At 51.8% G+C, this 16,853-nt stretch overlaps 1 protein-coding gene across 1 annotated transcript in view; it reads left to right on the top strand.

Annotated features, from left to right (window-relative positions):
* Positions 1–16,853, top strand: part of LOC139266124 (transcription cofactor vestigial-like protein 3) — a 66,641-nt gene that overhangs the window by 14,978 nt on the left and 34,810 nt on the right. Inside the window, exons 2-3 of the mRNA XM_070883970.1 lie at positions 1,286–1,499; positions 2,228–2,464. Of these exons, the coding sequence (XP_070740071.1) occupies positions 1,286–1,499; positions 2,228–2,464 (451 nt within the window). The remainder of the gene's footprint in view (positions 1–1,285; positions 1,500–2,227; positions 2,465–16,853) is intronic.

Here is a 16,853-nt window from a genome sequence, read left to right as displayed (position 1 = left end):
CGACAGCTTCATGGTCACTGTGACTGCGACCAGATTTTTATTTCCAAATTGAATTCAAATTGTCAAACTACCCACAGTGGGATTTGAACTCACGTTCTCTGGATTATTGGTCCAGTAACAGAACCACTGTCCATCTGTACCCTACTGGACTTTACAAAAGAGACCTTGGTTTAGTGTCACTTAAAGGCCGCGCTGCCACAGTGCGGCACGAGAGTGTGAGTCTGCACTGGGATCCAACTCCTCACCCCGTGACGCACAGTAACCAGAGCTACCACCGAGACACGTTAGCTCTGGTTAACAGGTGACAATTGCTTATGGTTACATGTTTTATTATATATATATAATCATATAGGCATTATTAAACATAAATATATGTACAAGTATTATTTTGTGTGGGTGTGTGCACTTGGGTGTGCGAGTATGTGGGTGTGTGTGTATCTGTGTATGTATATCTGTGTGTGTGTGTGAGTGTGTGTGAGTGTATGTGTGTGTGTGAGTGTGTGTGTGTATGTGTGTGTGTGTGAGTGTATGTGTGTGTGTGAGTGTATGTGTGTGAGTGTATGTGTGTGTGTGAGTGTATGTGTGTGAGTGTATGTGTGTGAGTGTATGTGTGTGTGTGCGTGTGTGTGTGTATATTTGTGTGTGTGTGTGCCTGAGTGTATGTGTGTGTGAGTGTGTGTGTGAGTGTGTGAGTGTGTGAGTGTGTGAGTGTGTGAGTGTGTGTGTGTGTGAGTGTGTGTGTGTGTGAGTGTGTGTCTGAGTGTGTGTGTGTGTGTGTGTGTGTGTGCCTGAGTGTATGTGTGTGTGAGTGTGTGTCTGAGTGTGTGTGTGTGAGTGTGTGTGTGTGTGCCTGAGTGTATGTGTGTGTGAGTGTGTGTCTGAGTGTGTGAGTGTGTGTGTGTGTGTGTGTGTGTGAGCATTAGCTGCGTGCTCTAACTGATAGCCGACAGCAGTGAACACACACCGTATGGGTTGTGAGCTGACTCAGCCTCACTTCTCCCCTGAGCCTCCCGTTCACCGGGGACTTTACTTTCATGATCCCCTGAGTCCGATGCGAGACAGACAGCTACAGTCATCGCCGCTTCTAGTTGCCAGACCACATTCTACAATCATTTCTAAAATAACCAGACAAATAATCCCTGAGCACTAGTGTGGTATCAGCTCCTGTCCCTGACGTGCAGCTTTCGAAAGGCCCCAGTTAGAGCAGGAAAGTTGGATCGTTCCTCATTCCTGAGCCGGGGTAACAGGTTGGTGAACATTCCTGTGCTTGTGTATGTAACCACAGCCCAGGCCGCCTGCTCTCTGTCAGGGTGGGTGCTATCGGCAGCCCTTCCTCTCCAGTCAGCAGCTCACTCTACGCTACACAGATAAACTGGATCGACCAGACAGTGCAGGAAGCTCAGGAGTTTCACCGCCATGGGCAGCAGAGGAGGACGATCTCCGTGTCAGCATCAGTACTGAGGATCGTCAGGGCAGCTCGCACATGGAGAAAGAGTCAGGTAGGGAAACGCAGCAATGCACAGGGCATGGCTCCCTCCGGAGTGTGCGGCACACCATGGGAGATCAGCATTGTACCTGTCAGACTCCAAAGAACTCTGCTTCCACCCCAGCTGGAGGACTGTGTCCCTCTAGGCACCACACTTTCAGATGGATGTTGAGTCTTTGGCGAGGGTGCCGGGGAGATTGACCAGAATGGTCCCAGGGATGAGGGACTTCAGTTATGGAGAGACTGGAGAAGCTGGGGCTGTTCTCCTTACAGCAGAGAAGGTTAAGGGGAGATTTAATCGAGGCGTTCAAAATTACAGGGTTTTGACAGCGTAAATCAGGAGAACGTGTTCCCCGGGGCAGGAGGGTGGGTAACCAGAGGGAAACAGATTGACGATAATCGGCGATAGAACCAGAGGGGGAGAGGAGGAAAATGTTTAAACACAGCGAGTTGTTGGGATTGGGAACGCGCTGCCTGAAAGGGCGATGGGAGCAGATTCAATAGTAACTTTCAAACCGGGAATTGGATAAATAGTTGAAATGGAGAAATGTGCCGGGCTGTGGGGAAAGAGCGGGGAGTGGGTCTGATCGGATCGCTCTGTCACAGAGCCGGCACAGGAACGATGGGCCCAATGGCCTCCTGAGCTGCATCACTCTGTGATTGATGGAATGGGTGAGGTTATGGGCTGATCATGTCGACGGAATGCAGTATCAGGGTTTGACACTTTCTCTGCGTTGACAGGCACGGTTGGCCCACAGCACACGGGGGAAGAGTGGGAGGGTGAGGGTGTGAGCCCGCGAGCGAGCACAGCGCGAGGCCGGGACAGCGAGGACCACTCGCGCTGCATGCTCTTCACCTACTTCGAAGGGGACATCAACAGCGTGGTGGACGAGCATTTCTCCAGAGCTTTGAAACGACACAGCAGTCCCATCAATGTCTCCGCCAAGAGAAAAAGTGAGAGCATGGGACCGAAGACAGGTGAGATGGGGAGTCCGGGGGTGTGTGAGCGGGGAGGTGTGAGCGGAGGGGTGTGAGCGGGGGGGTGTGAGCGGGGGTGAGTGCGAGCGGGGGGTGAGTGTGAGCAGGGAGGTGAGATGGGGAATCCGGGGGTGTGTGAGTGGGGGTGAGTGTGAGCAGGGGGTGAGTGTGAGCCAGGGGTGAGTGTGAGCTGGGGATGAGTATGAGCGGGGGTGAGTGTGAGCGGGGGTGTGTGAGCGGGGGTGAGTGTGAGCAGGGGGTGAGTGTGAGTGGGTGAGTGTGCGCAGGGGTGAGTGTGTGCTGGGGATGATGTGAGCGGGTGTGAGTGTGAGCAGGGTGTGAGTGTGAGTGGGTGAGTGTGAGCAGGGGTGAGTGTGCGCGGGGGGTGAGTGTGAGCTGGGGATGATGTGAGCGGGGAGTGAGTGTGGGCGGGGGATGAATGTGAGCAGTGGTGAGTGTGTGTGGGACATGAGTGCGAGCGGGGGTGAGTGTGAGCGGGGGTGAGTGTGAGGCGGTGAGAGGGGAAGTCCGGGGAGTGAGTGTGAGCGGTGAGTGAGTGTGAGCAGGGGATGAGTGTGAGCGGAGGGTGAGGTGGGGAGTCCGCGGGTGAGTGTGAGTGGGGAGGTGGGTGTGAGTGTGGACGGGGGTGAGTGTGAGCGGGGGGTGAGACGGGGGTTCAGGGGCTGAGTGTGAGCTGTGGGTGAGTGTGGGCGGGGGTGAGTGTGAGCAGGGTGTGAGTGTGAGCGGGGTGAGTGTGAGCGAGGGTGAGTGTGAGCGGGAGTGAGTGTGAGCTGGGGATGATGTGAGCAGGGGGTGAGTGTGAGCGGGGAGTGAGTGTGGGCGGGGGATGAGTGTCAGCAGGGAGTGAGTGTATGTGGGACATGAGTATGAGCGGAGGTGAGTGTGAGCGGGGGTGAGTGTGAGGGTGGTGAGAGGGGAAGTACAGGGAGTGAGTGTGAGTGGTGAGTGAGCGTGAGCAGGGGATGAGTGTGAGTGCAGGGTGAGATGAGCAGTCCACGGGTGAGTGTGAGCGGGGAGGTGGGTGTGAGCGGGGGGTGAGTGTGGACGGGGGTGCGTGTGAGCGGGGGGTGAGATGGGGAGTCCAGGGGCTGAGTGTGAGCTGTGGGTGAGTGTGAGCGGGGGTGAGTGTGAGCAGGGTGTGAGTGTGAGCAGGGGGGTCAGCGGGACAGGGTGTGAGTGTGAGCGATGGGTGAGTGTGAGCGGAGGGTACGTGAGTGTGAGCGAGGATATGAGTGTGAGTGGGGGTGAGTGTGTGCGGAGTGTGAGTGGAGCGGGGAGTGAGCGGAGGAGTCTGGGGTGTGTGAGCGGATGTGTGTGTGAACAGGGGTAAATGTGAGCGGGGGTGAGTGTGAGCGGGGGTGAGTGTGAGCGGGGTTCAGTGTGAGCGGGGGTGAGTGTGAGCAGGGGGGTGAGAGGGGGAGTCCGGGGATGTGTGAGTGGGGGTGAGTGTGAGCGGGGGGGTGTGTGAGAGGGGCGAGATGTGAGTGTGAGCGGGGTGTGAGTGTGAGTGGGGGTGAGTGTGTGCGGAGTGTGAGTGTGAGCGGGGAGTGAGAGGGGGAGTCCGGGGGTGTGTGAGTGGCTGTGTGTGTGAACGGGTGTAAATGTGAGCGGGGGTGAGTTTGAGCGGGGGGTGAGTGTGAGCTGGGGGTGAGTGTGAGCGGAGGGTATGTGAGCAGTGGTGAATGTGAGCGGGGAAAGAGTGTGAGCAGGGAATGAGTGTGGTTGGGGTGAGTGTGAGCGGGGGATGAGTGTGAGTGGGGGTGTGAGCGGGGGTGAGTGTGAGCGGGGCATGAGTGTGAGCGGGGTTCAGTGTGAGCGGGGGTGAGTGTGAGCAGAGGGTGAGAGGGGGAGTCCGGGGATGTGTGAGTGGAGGTGAGTGTGAGCGGGGGTGTGTGTGAGAGGGGCGGGATGTGAGTGTGAGCGGGGGTGAGTGTGAGCGCAGGGTGTGTGAGTGTTAGCGGGGGGTGAGTGTGAGTGGGGGTGAGTGTGAGCGGAGGGTATGTGATTGTTAGCGGGGGTGAGTGTGAGTGGGGGTGAGTGTGTGCGGGACGTGAGTGTGAGCGGCGGGATGAGTGTGAGTGGGGGGTGAGTTTGAGCAGGGGGGGTGAGTGCGAACAGGAGTGAGTGTAAGGGGGGTGAGTGGGGGAGTCCGGGGAGTGAGTGTGAGTGGGGAGGTGAGTGTGAGCGGGTGTGAACGTGAGTTGGGTGAGTGTGAGTGCGGGTGAGTGTGAGTGGGGTTGAGTGTGAAGGGGTGAGTGTGAGCAGGGGGTGTAAGTGTGCGCAGGGTGTGTGTGCGCGGGGGTGAGTGTGAGTGGAGTTGAGTGCGAGGGGGTGAGTGTGAGTGGGGGTGAGTGTGAGCGGGGGTGAGTGTGAGTGGAGTTGAGTGCGAGGGGATGAGTGTGAGTGGGGGTGAGTGTGAGCGGGGGTGAGTGTGAGTGGAGTTGAGTGTGAGGGGGTGAGTGTGAGTGGGGGTGAGTGTGAGCGGGGTTGAGTGTGAGGGGGTGTGTGTGAGCAGGGGGTGTAAGTGTGCGCAGGGTGTGTGTGAGCGTGAGCAGGGGGTGTAAGTGTGCACAGTGTGTGTGTGAGCATGAGTGGGGGGTGTAAGTGTGAGCAAGGTGTGTGTGAGTGTGAGCGGGGGGGTGTGAGTGTGAGTAGGGTGTGTGTGAGTGTGAGTGGGTGGGGGGTGAGTGTGAGCCGGGGGGAGCACGGTAGTGTTAGCAGGGGGTTGATGGTCAGAGAGACTCGGGGGCGGCTGGTGGGAAATCAAAACCTTCCTTGGGAAAAGCTTGATATCACGACCATCGTTCGGATTGTATTCGTGGCCACTGCCTGCTGTCAGACCCAAGGCAGCTCAGTGACTCTGACACAGCAACACCACGAGTGTCTGCGAGCGGGTTCCCGAGTCAGGAGCTTCCCACCCAGGGTGCAGGCATCAGTCGCAGGCTCAGAGAGTGAAGTCTGCGCACAATTAGCTCCTTGAGCCTGATCGCTCTCCATGCTCTGTTACACAGCAACAGGAGGAGGCCATTCAGCCCCTCGAGCCTGTTCCATCAGATCATGGCTGATCTGTATCTTAATTCCATCTACTCGCCTTGGTTCTGTAACCATTAATAAAAATCTATCTATCTCAGTTTGGAAATTTCCAACTGACCCCCAGCCTCAGCAGCTTTTGGGGAAGAGAGTTCCCAATTCCCACTGTCCTGTATGTGAAGAAATGCTCCCTCACATCACCCTGAACGGCCTGGCTCGAATTTGAAGGTGACGCCCCCTTGTTCTGGACTCCTCCCACCAGAGGGAATCGTTTCTCTCTATCCACCCTATCAAATCCTTCAAACATCTTGAAACGTCAATATGATCATCCCTTAATCTTCTATTTTAAGATAGGAATACAAGCCTGGTCTGTCTGCCTAATTTAACCCTTTCAGCCCTGGGTATCATTCTGGTGAATCTGCACTGCCCCCCTCCGAGCCCGATATATTCTCCCTGGGGGCGGGGCCCAGCACACGGGGTCTGACCGCGGCTCTGTACAGCTGGAACATCACTTCCTGCCCTTTGTATTGCAGCCCTCGAGATAAAGGCCAACATTCCATTAGCCTTTTTCACTCGGGTTTTGAAAGAGGTGGCTATAGAGATAATGGATGCATTGGTTGTCATCTTCCAAAATTCCATAGATTTTAGAACGGTTCCTGCAAATTGGCAGGTAGCTAATGTAACCCCGATATTTAAGAAAGGAGGGAGAGAGAAAACAGGGAACTGCAGACCAGTTAGCCTGACATCAGTCGTGGGGAAAATGCTAGAATCTATTATTAAGGACGTGGTAACAGGGCACTTAGAAAATAATAAAAGGATTGGGCAGAGTCAACACGGATTTATGAAAGGGAAATCATGTTTGATAAATCTATCAGAGTTTTTTGAGGTTGTAAAACTAGCAGGATAGATAAAGGGGGAATCAGTGGATGTGGTGTATTTGGATTTTCAGAAGGCATTCGATAAGGTGCCACACAAGAGGTTATTACACAAAATTAGGGCTCATGGGATTGGGGATAATATACTTGCATGGATTGAGGATTGGTTAATGAAAATCCAAATACACCACATCCACTGGTTCCCCCTTTATCTATCCTGCTAGTTACAACCTCAAAAAACTCTGATAGATTTATCAAACATGATTTCCCTTTCATAAATCCGTGTTGACTCTGCCCAATCCTTTTATTATTTTCTAAGTGCCCTGTTACCACGTCCTTAATAATAGATTCTAGCATTTTCCCTATGACTGATGTCAGGCTAACTGGTCTGTAGTTCCCTGTTTGCATTAAAGAGAGTAGGAATAAATGGCTCATTTTTGGGTTGGCAAGCTGTAACTAGTGGGGTACCACAAGGATCAGTGCTGGGGCCCCAGCTATTCACAATCTATATCAATGATTTGGATGAGGAGACCAAATCCAAGTTTGCTGATGATACAAAGCTAGGTGGGAATGTAAGTTGTGAGGAGGATGCAAAGAGGCTTCAAGGGGATATAGACAGGCTGAGTGAGTGGACAAGAACATGGCAAATGGAATATAATGTGGAGAAATGTGAAGTGATCCACTGTGGTAGGATCGTGGGCCATCCCAACCTGCGAGAGGACACCACCACAGGTTATAAGAGCTGGATCGCAGCCGCTACAGCTTCCAGCGCGAGCCGTCCCAAGTGTGCGACGACTTTGAGGTGGGTGACTGGGTGATGTCATCAAGGCCCAGGTCACCGGTTAGAGCGTGGGCTGGAACATCGGCAGGGCCCAGGTACAGCAGAGGAGTAGGAAGGTCGGGGCGGATGAGCAGTGAGAGATCGTGGCTGGGATGTGACAAGAGTTGAGTGGCAAGAGATCGTGGCAGAGGTGCGGCAAATGTTTGTGGCGGAGGAGCGGTGAGGGATCATGGCGGAGGTGCGACGATTGTTTGTGGCGGAGAAACGGCGAGAGATCATGGCGGAGGTGCGGCAAATGAGGGTCCAGAAGAGACGAGGGCCCAGGGGCAGCAGGGGCCCAGCCCACACTGCGATATGTGTGCGCACTAGGTCCGTGCAGCAGAGCTGGTCTCCAGTCGTCTTGGTTAATCCTTGCCACTGGACCAAGACCTAGCTCTGTCAAGCCCGTGTGGTGGCTGGTGTGCATCCGTCACCCCACATTAAAAATATCCAAGCACAGGCCTCTTTCACCCCTGGAGTTCAGGACTGGAACATCGGGTCCTTCATTGAAACATCCACGAACTCAACACTTTTGGTGTGGAAGCAAGTCATCCTCGCTCGAGGGATCGCCTAGGATGATGATGGTAGGAAAAATAGAAAAGCAGAGTATTTTTTAAATGGTGAGAGATTGGGAAATGTTGGTGTTCAGAGGGACCTGGGTGTCCTTGTACACCAATCACTGAAAGTTACAATGCAGGTAGAGCAAGAAAACAAATGGTATGTGATGTTACCGACTCCGCCCCTGCCTCAGCTCATCCGCTGCTAAAACCCTCATCCCTGCCTTTATTACCTCTAGACTTGACTATTCCAATTCTCTCTTGGCTGGCCTTCCACATTCTACCCTACGTAAATTCGAGGTGATCCAAAACTTGGCTGCCCGTGTCCTAACTCGCACCAAGTCCCGCTCACCCATCACCCCCTGTGCTCGCTGACCTACATTGGCTCCCGGTTCAGCAACACCTCGATTTCAAAATTCTCATCCTTGTTTACAAATCCCTCCATGGTCTCGCCCCCCCGCACCCCCCTCCCTATCTCTGTAACCTCCTCCAGTCCCATAACCCCCCGAGATATCTGCACTCCTCTAATTCTGCCCTCTTGAGTTTCCCTGATTATAATCGCTCGACCGTTGGTGGCCGTGGTTCTTTTGCCTGGACCCCAAGCTCTGGAATTCCCTGCCTAAACTTCTCTGCCTCTCTCTCCTTCACCTGCACTAATTTCTACTTATGCGGCTCGGTATCAAATTTCTATCGCATAACACTCCTGCGAAGTGCCTTGGGATGTTTCATTACGTTAAAGGCGCTATATAAATACACTTTGTTGTTTATTACAAAAGGATTTGATTATAAGAGTAAAGACTTACTGCAATTATATCATCACCATCAAAAAAGGAATGAGTTCACAGGTGTTTCAATGAAGGACCTAATATTCCAGATCTCGAACTACATCCTGAAGGGTGGAAGATGCCTGTGGTGGATTTTTTTAACGTGTGGTGACCGTTGCACACCAGCCACCACACGGGCTTGACAGAGTTAGGTCTTGGTCCAGTGACAAGGGTTAACCAAGACGACTGGAGACCTGCTCTGCTACACGGACCTAGTGTACACACATATCGCAGTGTGGGCTGGCCCGTGCTGCCCCTGGGCTCCTGGCCCCGAACTCACGCCTCCCCTGGGCCTCGATCACGTCGTTCCACGATCACTCGCAACTCCTGCACCCCAACCTCGCCGCTCCTGCTGTACCTGCCCATGCTCCAATCAGCGACCTGGATTATGGTGATGTTCAATCCAGTCGCCCTCTTCACAGCCGTCACTCTCCTGCACGTGCTATACCTTGCAGTGGTATATTGCACACTGCTCCTTTAAAGGTCCCGACCTGCTGATGGTCCTTGCAGGTCGAGCTGCTGTGCCAATATTATACAGGGCCCTGGTGAGACCACACTTGGAGTATTGTGTACAGTTTTGGTCTCCTTACCGAAGGAATGATATACTTGTCTTGGAGGGAGTGCAACGAAGGTTCACCAGACTGATTCCTGGGGTGGGGGGATTGTCCTATGAGGAGAGATTGAGTAGACCAGGACGATATTCTCTGGAGTTTAGAAGAATGAGAGGTGATCTCATTGAAACATACAAAATTCTTACAGGGCTTGACAGGGTAGATGCAGGGAGGGTGTTTCACCCGGGCTGGGGAGTCGAGAACCAGGGGTCACAGTCTCAGGATAAGGGGTCGGCCATTTAGGACTGAGATGAGGAGAAATTTCTTCACTCAGAGGGTGGTGAATCTTTGGAATTCTCTGCCCCAGAGGGCTGTGGAGGCTGGGTCATTGAGTATATTCGAGGCTGAGATCGATAGATTTTTGGATATTAAGAGAATCGAGGGATATGGGGATCAGACTGTGGAGTTGAGGTCGAAGATCAACCATGATCTCATTGAATGGCGGAGTAGGCTCGAGGGGCCGAATTGCCAACTCCTGCTCCTAACTCTGATGTTCTTATGTTCTTATTTTTGTACCTTTCCACTAGCTGTGTGCGATTTCTGTACTTGGACCCAAAATCTCTCCTCCGCCACAATTCCGAGCTTCTCGCCATTTGAAAAATGCTCTGATCAACCTTTCTTGGGGGCACTTCCCCACACTGAATGCCATCTGCCATCTTTGCTCACTCACTGAATCGATCTATGTCCCTTTGCAACTTTCTGCTCCCATCGACAGTTTACTGAGCAATCTAACTTAGTGTCGTCAGCACAGTTTGAAATAGGGGCTCTCTATTCCTTCATCTAAGTTATTGCTATCGATGGTGAGAAGCCGAAGGCCCAGTATAGGTCCCCAGGAGGCACCATTAGTCACATCCTGCCACTGTAAGCACACACCCATTACCCCCACTCTCTGCCTCCTGCCTCCTCACCAATTCCTGATCCAACACTGGGCTAACAAAACTGGAAGCAATACGGTGGAGAAGGATTTCCTGGAGTGCATTAGGGATGGTTTTCTAGACCAATATGTCGAGGAACCAGCTAGGAGGAGGCCATCTTAGACTGGGTGTTGTGTAATGAGAGAGGATTAATTAGCAATCTCGTTGTGCGAGGCCCCTTGGGGAAGAGTGACCATAATATGATGGAATTCTACATTAGGATGGAGAATGAAACAGTTAATTCAGAGACCATGGTCCAGAACTTAAAGAAGGATAACTTTGAAGGTATGAGGCGTGAATTGGCTAGGATAGATTGGCGAATGATACTTAAGGGGCTGACAGTGGATGGGCAATGGCAGACATTTAGAGACCGCATGGATGAACTACAACAATTGTACATCCCTGTCTGGTGTAAAAATAAAAAAGGGAAGGTGGCTCAACCGTGGCTATCAAGGGAAATCAGGGATAGTATTAAAGCCAAGGAAGTGGCATACAAATTGGCCAAAAATAGCAGCGAACCCGGGGACTGGGAGAAATTTAGAACTCAGCAGAGGAGGACAAAGGGTTTGATTAGGGCAGGGAAAATAGAGTACGAGAGGAAGCTTGCAGGGAACATTAAGACAGACTGCAAAAGCTTCTATAGATATGTAAAGAGAAAAAGATTAGTAAAGACAAACGTAGGTCCCCTGCAGTCAGATTCAGGGGAAGTCATAACGGGGAACAAAGAAATGGCAGACCAATTGAACAAGTACTTTGGTTCGGTATTCACTAAGGAGGACACAAACAACCTTCCGGATATAAAAGGGGTTAGAGGGTCTAGTAAGAAGGAGGAACTGAGGGAAATCCTTATTAGTCAGGAAATTGTGTTGGGGAAATTGATGGGATTGAAGGCCGATAAATCCCCAGGGCCTGATGGACTGCATCCCAGAGTATTAAGGAGGTGGCCTTGGAAATAGCGGATGCATTGACAGTCATTTTCCAACATTCCATAAACTCTGGATCAGTTCCTATGGAGTGGAGGGTAGCCAATGTAACCCCACTTTTTAAAAAAGGAGGGAGAGAGAAAACGGAATTATAGACCTGTCAGCCTGACATCGGTAGTGGGTAAAATGTTGGAATCAATTATTAAGGATGTCATAGCAGCGCATTTGGAAAGAGGTGACATGATAGGTCCAAGTCAGCATGGATTTGTGAAAGGGAAATCATGCTTGACAAATCTTCTGGAATTTTTTGAGGATGTTTCCAGTAGAGTGGACAAGGGGGAACCAGTTGATGTGATGTAAATAGACTTTCAGAAGGCTTTCGACAAGGTCCCACACAAGAGATTAATGTGCAAAGTTAAAGCACATAGGATTGGGGGTAGTGTGCTGACGTGGATTGAGAACTGGTTGGCAGACAGGAAGCAAAGAGTAGGAGTAAATGGGTACTTTTCAGAATAGCAGGCAGTGACTAGTGGGGTACCGCAAGGTTCTGTGCTGGGGCCCCAGCTGTTTACATTGTACATTAATGATTTAGACGAAGGGATTAAATGTAGTATCTCCAAATTTGTGGATGACATTAAGTTAGGTGGCAGTGTGAGCTATGAGGAGGATGCTATGGGGCTGCAGAGTGACTTGGATAGGTTAGGTGAGTGGGCAAATGCATGGCAGATGAAGTATAATGTGGATAAATGTGAGGTTATACACTTTGGTGGTAAAAACAGAGAAACAGACTATTATCTGAATGGTGACAGATTAGGAAAAGGGCAGGTGCAACGAGACCTGGGTGTCATGGTACATCAGTCATTGAAGGTTGGCATGCAGGTACTGCAGGCAGTAAAGAAAGCAAATGGCATGTTGGCCTTCATAGCGAGGGAATTTGAGTACCGGGGCAGGGAGATGTTACTACAGTTGTACAGGGCCTTGGTGAGGCCACACCTGGAGTATTGTGTACAGTTTTGGTCTCCTAACTTGAGGAAGGTCATTCTTGCTATTGAGGGAGTGCAGCGAAGGTTCACCAGACTGATTCCCGGGATGGCGGGACTGACATATCAAGAAAGACTGGATCAACTGGGCTTGTATTCACTGGAGTTCAGAAGAATGAGAGGAGATCTCATAGAAACGTTCAAAATTCTGATGGGTTTAGACAGGTTCGATGCAGGAAGAATGTTCCCAATGTTGGGGAAATCCAGAACCAGGGGTCACTGTCTAAGGATAAGGGGTAAGCCATTTAGAACCGAGATGAGGAGAAACTTCTTCACCCAGAGAGTGGTGAACCTGTGGAATTTTCTACCACAGAAAGTTGTTGAGGCCAATTCAATAAATATATTCAAAAAGGAGTTAGATGTAGTCCTTACTACTAGGGGAATCAAGGGGTATGGCGAGAAAGCAGGAATGGGGTATTGAAGTTGCATGTTCAGCCATGAACTCATTGAATGGCGGTGCAGGCTCAAAGGGCCGAATGGTCTACTCCTGCACCTATTTTCTATGTTTCTATGTTTCTAAGACAATAAATTGTCTCCGATTTCATGCACGTCCTTTTTATTAACAATCTCTTGTGTGGAACTTTACCGAGTGCCTGTGGAAGGCCGTATAAATAACATCCACAGACACTCCATTGCCTACCACGTTAGTCACCTCCTCCAAACATTCAGCCAGGTTCATTAGTCATGACTTACCCGTTACACATCCAGGCAGCTTCTCTCCGATCAGCTCATGTTTGTCCAAGGGCTCAGTCACTCTGTCCCTAATAACAGATTCTGTAACTTCCCCACAACACACGCCTTTACTTGACATTTTCTTAATCCAATCCAAGAGAACAATTCCAGAATCGAGAGAGTTTTGGAAGATGATAACTAAAGCATCAACACTTTCCACACCTACTTCTGCTAATACTCTGGGGTGGCAAGCCTCAGGTCCTGGAGATTAACCTTAATCTCATTATTTCCTCCATCACCATAACACAAGAACATAAGAATATCAGAAATAGGAGCAGGAGTTGACCATTCGGCCCCTCGAGCCTGCTCCACCATTTAATAAGATCACGGCTGATCTTGCATCTCAACTCCACTTCCCCGCCCGCTCCCCATATCCCTCCTTTTCCTTAATATCCATATTTTTACTTATATTGAATTCAGTTCTTGCCCTCGACTTATTTTTAGTTCTCTTTGTAATTCTGCTATTTTATTCTCACCCTCGACTGTGCAGTCCGAGACAAAGTCGTTATTTCCTCATTCTCCCATTTCCTGACCTACATCGCCAGAGAGAATGTGGAAAAACGTCCGCGCGGGATCAGGGACAGGAGAGACTGTGCTGTCCAAACCCTCACCGTGGGGCATGTGTGGCTGGGCAGATAGAGCTGGCACCACGGACTTGTTTCCTGATCAAAGGCAACAGCAAGGCGTGGGGAATATGGATTCTGAGAATGGGAGATTGTGAGTGGGTGAAGGGGAAATGGGTGAGGGGGGGGGTGCGGGATGGGGGGGAGTGGGGGAGGCAGTGTGACGGAGGGGAAGAGTGGGGGAGGGGGAGAGTGTGCGGGGGAAGTGGGGAGGGGAGAGTGGGGGAGGGGGAGAGGGAGAGTGGGGGAGGGGGAGACTGGGAGAGGGGGGAGTGGGGGAGGGGGAGACTGGGGTGGGGTAGTGGGTGAGGGGGAGAGTGCAGGGGGAGTGGGGGAGGGGATGGGATGAGGGGGAGAGTGGGGGAGGGAGAAGTGGGGGGTGCGGGGTGAGTGGGTGAGGGGAAGAGTGGGGGGGGGGTCGACTTCATAGGATTTGTGGATGGAGTCAGAAAAATTCTTATTTTGAATTTCTTCAGGATCGTTTCTAATTTGTTGAAATGCAATAACTTTATTTAAAACAACATAAAGTGGAAGAACTCGGAAGACTGTGCACAAACTCCGTGATCGGGGCTCTGTCTGCAGCAAGTTGTCAACTAGCGGCTTCTAATAGACACGTTGTCAGCTACTAATTGTTAAGGGAATATTTCCAGTATATTTGGTATCAGCTTGGGTATGGAGATCACATAGAGTCAGAAGGTTGTGGGTTCAAGATTAGTGCCGCACTGTCGGAGGGGCAGTACTGAGGGGCAGTACTGAGGGAGTGCCGCACTGTCGGAGCGGCAGTACTGAGGGAGTGCCGCACTGTCGGAGGGACAGTACTGAGGGAGTGCCGCACTGTCAGAGTGGCAGTACTGAGGGAGTGATGCACTGTCGGAGGGGCAGTACTGAGGGAGTGATGCACTGTCGGAGGGGCAGTACTGAGGGAGTGCCGCACTGTCGGAGGGGCAGTACTGAGGGAGTGCTGCACTGTCGGAGGGGCAGTACTGAGGGAGCGCCGCGCTGTCGGAGGGGCAGTACTGAGGGAGCTCCACGCTGTCGGAGGGGCGGTACTGAGGGAAAGGCGCACTGTTGGAGGGGCAGTATTGAGGGAGCACCGCACTGTCGGAGGGGCAGTACTGAGGGAGTGCCGCACTGTTGGAGGGGCAGTACTGAGGGAGTGCCGCACTGTCGGAGGGGCAGTACTGAGGGAGCGCCGCACTGTTGGAGGGGCAGTACTGAGGGAGTGCTGCACTGTCGGAGGGGCAGTACTGAGGGAGTGCTGCACTATCGGAGGGGTGGTACTGAGGGAGTGCCGCACTGTTGGAGGAGCAGTACTGAGGGAGTGCTGCACTGTCGGAGATGTTACTTATTTGATGAGATACTAAACCAAGGCCGACCTGTAAAGATCACATGGTATTATTCAAAGAACATAAATGTATTGACGAACATCAAATTGCAACCAAAGCCACCAAAAACAAGTTAACAGTTCATCTGTCCACTTGTTGTTTATTTGGGATCTTCCTCTGCACAGACTAGTTGCCCCGTTTACCTTTAAAAGCAATTCATTGGCTGTGAAGAGATTTGGGATGTCTGAAGATGGGAGAGGTGCTATATCAATGCAATCTCTTTCTTGAACTTTCATCCTTCATCATCATCATCATAGGCGGTCCCTGGATCGAGGATGACTTGCTTCCACGGGTTCACAGATGTTTCGATGAAGGACCCGATGTTCCAGTCCTGAACTCCAATTGAGAGTGTGGAAGATGCCTGTGCGTGGATTTTTTTAATGTGTGGTGACCGTTGTACACCAGCCACCACACGGGTTTGACAGAGCTAGGTCTTGGTCCAGTGGCAAGGGTTAACCTGGACGACTGGAGACCTGCTCTGCTGCACGGACCATATCGCAGCGTGGGCTGGCCCGTGGGCCCTCAGCTCTTCTGGGCCGCGTACCCTCATCTGTCGCCCCTCCGCCACAATCTCTCGCCGCTCCTCCACCATAAACACACACCGCATCTCGCCACAAACACTCACCACTCATCCGCCCTGACCTTCCCACTCCTCTGTACCGGGACCCTGCCGATGTTCCTGCCCACGCTCCAAAACGCCGACCAGGGTTTTGATGATGTCACCCAGTCTCCCATCTGAAAATCATCGCACACTTGGAGCAGCTCACGCTGGAGGTTGAAGTGGTACGCCGCTCCCACTCTTTTATAACCCGACCTGCGGAGCTATTCTCTCGGGAGGCCACGATGTTCCAGCTCTTTATACTTGCCAACCAATGTAATGAGTGAATCACTAGGTTTTTAATGTTGTCCATGCCCTTCAGTGAGGCATTGAAAAGCTTATTTCTTTCAATGATTCAAAGACACAGGTCCGGATTCTTCCCTTCAGTACCAGAGTATTGCTCATCAGGAACACGAGTCACAGACTTGGGCACGGCCATTAAAATCAAACTGTTTGTTTACCTCTTTACTAAATTCTTCAAAACTCTAAAAACCCAAGTCCACCCACTTGAATACTGTTCACTTACCTGAAAATCTTTGTTACATTCCTGAACAACGTAAAAGAAACTTTGTTATCTAATCGGTAATCTCTCTCGCTTCTAGCCTCTAACGCAAACTTCCTCCTTAAGCTGCTGGTGTCAGGTCAGCTAACAATAGCAGAGGGCGTTGCCTATGATTGGTCAGCATTGAGTGCTGGGCGGGGGGTTTAAATAACCCAGCCCCCTCCAGAAATGCCAATGGCTTTGGGGGAATGGGCCCCTGGAGGAGGAGAGGATTGGGATATACCCGGAGCAAACCCCATCAGACTGCAGACAAGCTGACCCTGACATTAGCCAACGGTCTGACAGCCCAGTGACCCAGGGTCCCAGCCCCAGTACACAACTGGTCACTGACACAGTGAGTGTGGGCAGCCCAGTGACCCAGTGACGCAGTGACATAGTGACCCAGGGTCCCAGTGACCCAGTGACGCAGTGACCTAGTGACCCAGGGTCCCAGTGACCCAGTGACCCAGTACACAACCTGTCACTGACAGAGTGAGTGTGGGCAGCCCAGTGACCCAGTGATCCAGTGTCCCAGTGACCCAGTGTCCCAGTGACCCAGTGACCCAGGATCCCAGTGACCCAGTGACCCAGGGTCCCAGTGACCCAGAGTCCCAGTGATCCAGTGACCCAGGGTTCCAGTGACCCAGTGACCAAGCCCCAGTACACAACCGATCACTGACAGAGTGAGTGTGGGCAGCCCAGTGACCCAAGGTCCCAGTGACCCCAGTGACCCAGCCCCAGTATACAACTGGTCACTGACAGAGTGAGTGTGGGCAGCCCAAAGCCCCAGGGCTCGGGACGGGGAACAGTCACAGGAGTCCAGTGATGGTCGACCAACGATGATGAATTAAACTGATATGAAACACTTTATAAATAGCTGTGTTGTATAATCACA

Source organism: Pristiophorus japonicus, chromosome 6, assembly GCF_044704955.1.
Source record: "Pristiophorus japonicus isolate sPriJap1 chromosome 6, sPriJap1.hap1, whole genome shotgun sequence".
Classification (NCBI taxonomy): domain Eukaryota; kingdom Metazoa; phylum Chordata; class Chondrichthyes; family Pristiophoridae; genus Pristiophorus; species Pristiophorus japonicus.
The sequence above is the reverse complement of the archived record's forward strand: the minus strand, read 5'-3'. Positions and strand labels throughout refer to the sequence as shown.